We start from the raw sequence: 10,000 nt of genomic DNA, 5'->3' as shown, positions 1-10,000 counted from the left end.
ATGTAGGCAGGTCGTGTCTGTAGAACTGGAAGTGACATGTTTATGTTGCATCATTATTTTTAGAAATGCAGGTGATGATGACGCCCGAAACCAGGAATTTCAAATTCTCCCGAAATCAAACTCTTTGGTCCCTGAAAGTAACTGTACACAAAAACACTCTTGTTTTAAATTTGATCTCTTTAACTTTTTTGACTCCTATGGATTCGTCCTGTACTACTCTTGTATTTGTGTAGAAGGTTTATATGCCACACCCCCAGGGGGCGTGTCTTACTCGACAGAAAGCTTGTTAGCACTAAACATACTACATCAGTGTGTTTCTGTATGTGTGTCTGTACACACTAACACATAAACACACACAACACTTCTTTCATTTCCAGCTGAGAATAAATGGGTGGAGTTTCTAGAAATGGTAGTGGGCGGAGTCTGAGCTGCTGTTTTGTGCTTTTCCTGTAATGTTTACACGTTTCTGCCTGGTGAGTGTATCGAAGCGCTCTGATTGGTTTGAGCGAAACGGTGCTGAGGAACCAAAACCACCAATAAGAGCAAACAGCACTACCTTCGAATTCTGCGTTTTTTATTGGCTGTAGTGTGATGTTTCTGTAACAAAATCATCAAGGAAATTAAAATTGTTTAAAAAAATTACATCGTGAAAAAACGCTGGAGGTTATAACTGGCTAGAATTTTTCTTTGTATCATAAATCTTTATTTTTATATATTATGAATATACCGATCAGGCATAACATTATGACCACTATGAGGTGAAGTGAGTAAGACTGATGATCATGGCATCATCATGGCACCTGTTAGTGGGTGGGATATATTAGGCAGTAAGTGAACATTTTGTCCTCAAAGTTGAGGTTAGAAGCAGGAAAAATGGACAAGTGTAAGGATTTGAGCTTTGAGTTTGATGAAGGGCCAAACTGTGATGGCTAGACCACTGGATCAGAGCATCTCCAAAACTGCAGCTCTTGTGGGGTGTTCCCGGTCTGCAGTGGTCAGTATCTATTAAAAGTATCCTTTTAGTCTGGTAAATTGTGAGGTGGAGCCCATGGAGGTCAACTTACAGGATTTAAAGGATCTGCTGCTAACATGGGGGACCAACACAATATTAGGCAGGTGGTCATAATGTTATGGCTGATCGGTGTATATCATTCTCTTTACATCCATCAGAAAAAGAATGTGGGGTGTGTGTGTGTGTGTAGTCAGTAACCATGTTGAGTAATGAAAAATGTACAGGTCTGTGTTACTGGTTCCTCATAAATATCTAATGTCAGCACTACATTTGGTGTTTGTTTTAAAATGAGCTCAGAGTATTTTTATACATATATATATATATATATATAAAGTGTATAAATATTTGTTAGATTTATTTTTCTGTTTCTGTGCTCCGAAGTGAGATCAGAGATCCGGCATTCTGACTGATCTAACATCATTTTTTTCTTCCTTTGTCTCTTGACTCTGGTGAAGATGAAACACGTGGCTATAGGTGGGCGTGGCTGCAGGGTGGGGCATGGAAGTCGGGGTGTGGCTGAGCTGTTGTGTGAATTATTTAGCTGGGAGGGATTTTTGAGGCAAGAGCAGAAACATCTCGAAAGGTGGAGTGGAAGTGTCGGGACTCGCCGGTGACTCAGACACTCCAGGTTCCAGGGAGAGGGAGGATGGTTCTCCTTCACGCCGGAGTTTGGTGAAGATTCGCTCTTATCTGTTAGCACAGTCTTGGTGCTGCTGGAATTCGGTGTGTTTGGATGTTGGGAGAATCTCACGGCGTGTTTCACAGCTATGTTCTGGACAGGAAATGTGGTCCTCACAGCCAGCAGGTAAGATGAGCTCAACTTTCATCAGCTTCTGAAACTGAAAGTGATCCTGGAGTGTGAGAAGAACTTTCAGAGGAATCCTGTTGGAATCTTCTAGAAAGTCTCAGGGTTTTTGGCGATGTCCTGCTGTGTGCTTCCTTTATTTATTTATTTATTTATTTATTTTTATTTATTTTTTTTATTATTTTTCATTTTCCCCTCCCCTTTCTCTGTTTTCTTCTTTTGTAAAGCTGCTTTGAGACAATGTTCATTGTAAAAGGCGCTATACAAAATAAATTGAATTGAATTGAATTGGTTGTTGTGCTTGTGTTTTAATCAGTTTAATATTTGGTTGATTCTGACCATGAGGTCATGTGAAGTGGACGTCCTTGTCGTAGTGTTCTGTGTTGTTGGAGAACCGCTCAGTAAACAGGTTCCTTCTCGAGGTGTTTGTGAATTCAGTGAAGATCCCACAGAGCTGATGGGCTCAGGACCTGCAGAGTGATGAATATACTCTCTCATGGGCTTCCTTTTCTCTTTATTCTTCCTCCTAATCATGATCTACCATTTCTTCTTCTTCTTCTTCTTCTTCTTCTTCTTCATGCCTTTCTTTTTCTATCTCTCTTCTCATTTTCTTCTACTATTTAATCTTTCTCATGTTCTTCCTTTTCTGTTCATTCTTCCTCCTTATCATGATCTACCATTTTTTCTTCTTCTTCTTTTTCTTCTACCTCTATCTCTTCTCATTTTTCTTCTACTTTTTAAAATTTCTTTTAATCTTTCTTGTATTCGTCTTTTTCCGTTTATTCCTCCGTTTATTCCTCCTCTTAATCCTCCACGTCCACTTCTTCTTCTTTTTCTTCTTCCTCTTCTTTGTTTTACTCTTCCTCCTGCATTTCTCCTTACTTTTTTCTTTTTCTTTTCCATCTGTCCTTCTTCTCCTTCTTTCTCTCTTTCTCCTTTCTTGTCTTCTTTCTTTCTTGCTGATTCGTGCGATTCATAAATCCAGAACTGAGACAGTATTTATATTTCCTATGATCTATATTTCCTAAAATACACACTCATGATACCTCCACTGAACACTGTGTGTGTGTGTGTGTGTGTGTGTGTCAGAGAGAGAGAGAGAAAATTGCTGACATAAATAAAGGTCCATTGAGAAAACACACGTTGGTGTTTTGTTGCTGGATTTAAACCTGTTCCTCTGGAGTCAGAGGGTTAGTTTTACCTAGAGTTGAAATGAAAGGGGTGTGTGTGTGGGTGTGTGTGTGGGTGTGTGTGTGTGTGTGTGTGAGTGTGAGTGTGGGTGTGTTTTTTGTGATGGAGCCATTTCTAAGCTTTGATATAACAGTGTTATCACACACACACACACACACACACACACACACACACACACACACACACCTGGCTTCCTCTCCTCAGACAATCTAATCTAATCTCACTCTACTGTCTAATTTTTATACACGGACTTCACACTTTTATTCCTCTCACTCTTTCTTCTCTTTTTCTTGATTCAGTGACTCTGCACTCTTCCACTGCTCTTTCCATCCCTTGTCTCACTCTCTCTCTCCCTCTCCCTCTCTCTCTCTTTCTCTGTCTCTCTCTCACTCTCACTCTGTTTCTCTCTCACTCACTGTCATTCTCTTTCACTCAATCTCATACACTCCCTCTCTCTCTCTCTCTCTCTTTCTCTGTCTCTCTCTCACTCTCACTCTGTTTCTCTCTCACTCACTGTCATTCTCTTTCACTCAATCTCATACACTCTCTCTGTCTCTCTCTCTCACTCTCTTTCTTTCACTCACTGTCATACACTCTCTCTGTCTCTCTCTCTCTCTCTCTCTCTCTCTCACTCTCATACACACACACTCTCTCTCCCCGTCTCTGTTTCTCTCTCTCTCACTCACTCTCATACACACACACTCTCTCTCCCCGTCTCTGTTTCTCTCTCTCTCACTCACTCTCATACACACACACTCTCTCTCCCCGTCTCTGTTTCTCTCTCTCTCACTCACTCTCATACACACACACTCTCTCTCCCCGTCTCTGTTTCTCTCTCTCACTCACTCTCATACACACACTCTCTCTCTCCCCGTCTCTGTTTCTCTCTCTCTCACTCACTCTCATACACACACTCTCTCTCTCCCCGTCTCTGTTTCTCTCTCTCTCTCCGTCTCTCTCTTTTTTCCAGCGACTCTGCACTCCTCCGCTGCTCTTTCCATCCCTCTGAATACAGACTTCCATCATTCAGCTGGAATCTAATCACACACTCACTCCGCCACCCCTTTAACTCCATCGCGGTGATGAATATCATCTTCACCTCCCCTTTAATGTCACTCCTGTTCTCTCAGATTCACCTCCCACCCTGTTCAGTTTCATACACCGCCCCTTTAATTTCACTCTGATCACAAGAGTGTCCTTAATGACACTTAATTGTTATTAATTCCTCTCACAAACCCAGCATTCCTGACCTCTACTATCCCTTTAAATCCACTTCTATATGTCTATTATTTCTATACAGAGATTATTATTTCTGTCCTAAAAGAAATCAGTCACTGATCTCCACTGCCCCTTTAAATTCACTCTTTTGATTGAACATATTTCTTAATCTCTCTCTTTCTCTCTCTCACACACACACACACACACACACTCCTTACCCACTTACTTACCCATGATGCCTCTGTCCTGTAACTGAGCTGTTGTGTGTCAGCAGACGTCGCAGTCCAGACGAACCCGAGCCCAAACGGTCACAGGCGTAGAGCAGCCCATGGTAATACACTCTTCCTCCTCCTCCTCTTCCTCCTCCTCCTCGCTCTGTCACACACGCTTCTGGTTTCTTTTATTTATTGTTTATTTTTGTTGTTTTGTGGTTGGGTTTTTTTTCCGGTTGGTTTTTGTAGTGACGTGTTGGGGTTGTCACGCCTCTTCATGTTTTATGTTGTTGATTTTTGTTGTTGTTGTTGTTGTTTTGGTGTGTGTGTGTGTGTGTGGCATTCAGGCGGGGATTAATAATATTGCACTTCAGTATCTAACCCAATCATCACCTTCACTCTCCACTGCTTATAATGACCGTGAATCTGTAACGCAGGTGCCCAGGCAGCAGAGCTGTGTGTGTGTGTGTGTGTGTGTGTGTGTGTGTATCAGCTCTTCATCTTCTCCTGATCTCATCTGCGACAGATCAGCTTCAGTGGCTCCTGAAACCTCCATCATGGTTTAATCTGAGTTCATCTGTTTAATTGTGTGTGTGTGTGTGTGTGTGTGTTGTTTCAGTCCCTGCCATCAGGTTGGGAGGAGAGAAAAGACGCTAAGGGCCGAACGTATTACGTCAATCACAACAACCGCAGCACGACGTGGACACGCCCAATTCTCCAGGTATAGCATACCAACTTTCTGACTGTCTCTCTCTCTCTCTGTCTCTCTCTCTCTCTCTTTCTCTCTCTCTCACAGTCTTATCTCTTGTATATCTGTCTGGTCTCTGTATCTGTATCTTATTGTTTTTCTGTCTCTCTCTCTCTCTCTCTCTCTCTCTCTCTATCTCTCTCTTTCTGTCTGTTTGTTTTTTTCTGTATGTTAGAGCATGTGATAGTGTGAAGAAGACTTTGTGTAGAATAAATGATGACTGTGTGTGTGTGTTGCTCATGTTAACCCCCTCCTGTCCCTTTTTTCCCTCTGCTAGCACACTGAGGATGGAGTCAGTTCTCCTGCAGGAGCTGTAGGAGGCGCTGTAGCTACCACACCTTCGTCCAGCGGTCATCTTAGTGAACCCCAAATGCGCCGACCTCGTAGCCTTAGTTCCCCCACCGTCACCCTGTCCACTCCTCCAGAGGTGAGACTCGTACGACTGACCAGCTCTTTCTTGTCCTCTCAGCTCTTGTCTGTCTGATCCGCTCTGATCCACCAGAGAATCTGCCTGAAGGAATTAATAAAGCTCCGCTGCATCACTCTCTGTAGGTAGAGATAAACTGAGGGCTCGTTTACACGGCATTGCGGGTAATGTTTAGGGGCTGATCTCTGGCCTTGGAGGATTGCAAATGACCAAAAATAAACAGGATGTAGCACACGTTATTATTATTATTATTATTATTATTATTATTATTATTATTATTATTATTATTATTATTATCTGTATAGCTGCCAGAACAACAAGCCTCTAATGATCCAGAATAATAAATTAAAATAAATAGAATTTCAGTAGTAGTTCAGTAGTTCTTATTTACAAGCTGATTTAAATATTAAGAAATAAAACTCAGGTTCTGCTTTTCTCCTTCTGGTGATGTTCACTTGCCAAATTCTGATCTTTTTTCCTCCTATCCATCAGGTTCGATACACAGATCTAATTCAGTCATCAGGAATCCTCTCTATTTTCCTGCCTCATCTGTTCCAAGCCATTTAACCAAATTTCTATTGATTTCCGTCCTCTTTTTTTTTTTTGTTAACGTTCCAGCAGATTTCCGTGTCGTTATCTCCCCGATTAACACTGCTTTCTCTGAGAAGCCAAAAAAACAATAATAATTCATCTGCTTCAATCACCAAATAAATCCGGTACACGAGCAGAAGGTCCTCCTTTTTTCTTTTTTCTTTTTTTTTTTTTTTTTGGAGGGTGGCAAACTTTTTGCAAATTGAAAAGTGTGTTTTGTTTTCTGACCTGCAGTTAAAGCTCTCGCTCTCTCTACACAGATTCTTGTTTTCAGTCATTTTGAGCCCTAAAGGTCATGACCTCGGGCGTGATTATGAAATCGTGCATTGCTGTGTGTGATGAAGTGATCTGTGCAGCTGTTGTACATATCAGGTTTGATTCATCATCACTGTGTGTGTGTGTGTGTGTGCGCACTAGTCAGCATGCGTACCCTTTTTTTCCTCTCCTTCTTGGCAGAAGGCCTTCACCGGCCGCTGTGTGAAACCTGTTCCTCGGCGTCAGCGCTGCTCGGCCATTTGCTGCTAGCGAGCGCGTGCCAGGACCGACGTCTCGTTCTTCACAGAAACTCAGAGCCTCCACATATCCGCTGTCCTTCTTAATCAGCTTCTGAAAGCTTCACATCACTCTGCTCAAACAAAACACACAAAAACACACTCACAGGCAGCGGCGCATCAGCAAACCGCCCAGAAATGATTCATTTTTTTAATAGACAAGTGTTTGTGATGAACAGTATCAGGAGGCAGGGCCATGTGAAGTGGGCGGGGCAAAGCATGCCAGCATAGTAGTAATAAGAGCCCCGAACACGTCTCTGTCCGTTTGTACTTCACAGGGAGCCAATAGTGTGCCACTTCCTCGTGTGGTGAAGGACACGCTGTCGAACCCGCAGTCGCCTCAGCCTTCGCCCTACAGCTCACCCAAATCTCAACACAAGGTCACTCAGAGCTTCCTGCCCCCGGGGTGGGAGATGAGGATTGCCCCCAACGGACGGCCGTTCTTCATCGACCATAACAGCAGGACGACCACATGGGTGAGACGTGGACACACACACCAGAGCACTATTCCTGTGTGATCGTTCTGTTCTGAGTCGTTATGTAATCAGATGTTGGAGCTCTGTATAGAATAGCGTAACCATGGCAACAGCAACAACCACCCCGTTATTCGCCTAAAACAGTTAAACTTCTCAGAAACTATTCACGCTGATTACATCCGAGTCGGGCAGACGAGCAGTTTTTGCGTTACTATGGTAACGTTTTCATTTGACTTTGATTTTTCTTCAGTGATTTCACTCTAAATCTGTCTTCCATAAACTTTTAAACTTCTCTTTCCAACATTTCTGAATAAATAACACCAATAAATAACACCACTTTGACTTCTAAGAGTTAAACATACTCCAGGAGAGCGCTCTTCTTTCCTCCTCCTGTGAAATCCGAACAACATTCGAACCTGGACTGAATGAATGTGTTTGTAGTGATGGAACTAGCCAGGAAGCCCCGCCCCCTTTCCCCCCCTCCTCTTACCTGATTTGTCTCAAATCTTGACCTTTATATCTGTCTATACACACTTCTGTCTACACACACACACACACACACACACACACATATATATATATATATATATATATATATATATATATATATATATATATATATATATATATATATATATAGTGGAATATTTTGTTTTGGCACTGTTAGTGTGTGTGTGTGTGTGTTTTACCATGTCACACACACATCCGGTGCTGTGTTTTTTTTCATTACTCAGCGTGTAGGTCAGCAGGTGATGGTCAGTGTGAGCGCCGTTCCCACGCTGATCAACCAGAAACGCACAAACACCCTGTGCTGGATATGTTCATGTTTAACTCCCATGAAAACACACACACACACACCAGCCCACTATGTAAACAAACGCACAGCAACAGATTTAATAAAATGTTCATTTTGCGACGTCTGAATTAAAACCAGATGAAATTAATGTTTATTTTCTCTGCTATTGTTTGTTTGCTGTGTGTTCATACTGATTGCCTCGTAATTGTTTGTTTTGAATCACTGTGTGTGTGTGTGTGTGTGTGTGTGTTTTGAGCAGTGGTCAGGGTACTGGTGACGTCAGGCCTTATGACATCTCTCACATTCTTGCTGGTTATTCTACAGATGGAGGAGCTTACTGATTTCATGACTGTGCACACACACGTGCGCACATACACACACACACACGTGCGCACATACACACACACACACACGTGCGCACATACACACACACACACGTGCGCACATACACACACACACACGTGCGCACATACACACACACGTGCGCACATACACACACACACGTGCGCACATACACACACACACGTGCGCACATACACACACACACACGTGCGCACATACACACACACACACGTGCACACACACACACACGTGCGCACATACACACACACGTGCGCACATACACACACACACGTGCGCACATACACACACACACGTGCGCACATACACACACACGTGCGCACATACACACACACACGTGCGCACATACACACACACACGCGCACGCACATACACACGCACGCACATACACACACGCACATACACACACACACGCGCACATACACACACACACGCACATACACACACGGCGCACATACACACATGCGCACATACACACACACACACACACGCGGCGCACATACACACACACACACGCGCGCACATACACACACACACACACGCGCACATACACACACACGCACATACACACACACGCGGCGCACATACACACACACACACGCACACATACACACGCGCGCACATACACACACACATGCGCACATACACACACACGCGGCGCACATACACACACACGCGGCGCACATACACACACACACGCGCGCACATACATACACACACGCGACATACACACACACACGCGCGCACATACACACACACGCGCGCATACACACACACACACACGCGGCGCATACACACACACACACACACACGCACATACACACACTGCGCACACGCACACACACACAGCTACACACACACGCACACACACACACACAAGTGCGCACATACACACACACGCGGCGCACATACACACACACACAAGTGCGACATACACACGCACACGCACACACACACACGCTGCGCATACATTACACACGCGGCGCACATACACACACACACGTGCGCACATACACACACACACGTGCGCACATACACACACACACACACACACGTGCGCACATACACACACACACACGTGCGCACATACACACACACACGTGCGCACATACACACACACACACACACACAAGTGCGCACATACACACGCACACGTGCGCACACACACAAGTGCGCACATACACGCACACGTGCGCACACACACACACACATGTGCGCACATACACACACACACACACGTGCGCACATACATACACACACACACACACGTGCGCACACACACACACGTGCGCACACACACACGTGCGCACATACACACACACACACACACACGTGCGCACATACACACACACACGTGCGCACACACACACACACACACGTGCGCACATACACACACACACACGTGCGCACATACACACACACACACGTGCGCACACACACACACACACACGTGCGCACATACACACACACACGTGCGCACATACACACACACACACACACACAAGTGCGCACATACACACGCACACGTGCGCACACACACAAGTGCGCACATACACACACACACGTGCGCACATACACACACACACACACAAAGTGCGCACATACACACGCAC

General features: G+C 44.4%; 1 protein-coding gene across 9 annotated transcripts in view; it reads left to right on the top strand.

The window, feature by feature from the left end:
* The window catches only part of nedd4l (NEDD4 like E3 ubiquitin protein ligase), a 56,695-nt gene that overhangs the window by 34,569 nt on the left and 12,126 nt on the right, over window positions 1–10,000 (top strand). For 7 of the 9 annotated variants that reach the window (XM_058414758.1, XM_058414757.1, XM_058414756.1 and 4 more), the window contains 4 exons: window positions 4,498–4,557; window positions 5,058–5,159; window positions 5,464–5,613; window positions 7,034–7,231. In XM_058414758.1, coding sequence (XP_058270741.1) covers window positions 4,498–4,557; window positions 5,058–5,159; window positions 5,464–5,613; window positions 7,034–7,231 — 510 coding nt within the window. The remainder of the gene's footprint in view (window positions 1–4,497; window positions 4,558–5,057; window positions 5,160–5,463; window positions 5,614–7,033; window positions 7,232–10,000) is intronic. The other 2 variants (XM_058414751.1, XM_058414754.1) reach the window with 2 other exon arrangements.

This window comes from Hemibagrus wyckioides, linkage group LG18, assembly GCF_019097595.1.
Source record: "Hemibagrus wyckioides isolate EC202008001 linkage group LG18, SWU_Hwy_1.0, whole genome shotgun sequence".
Lineage (NCBI taxonomy): Eukaryota > Metazoa > Chordata > Actinopteri > Siluriformes > Bagridae > Hemibagrus > Hemibagrus wyckioides.
The sequence above is the reverse complement of the archived record's forward strand: the minus strand, read 5'-3'. Positions and strand labels throughout refer to the sequence as shown.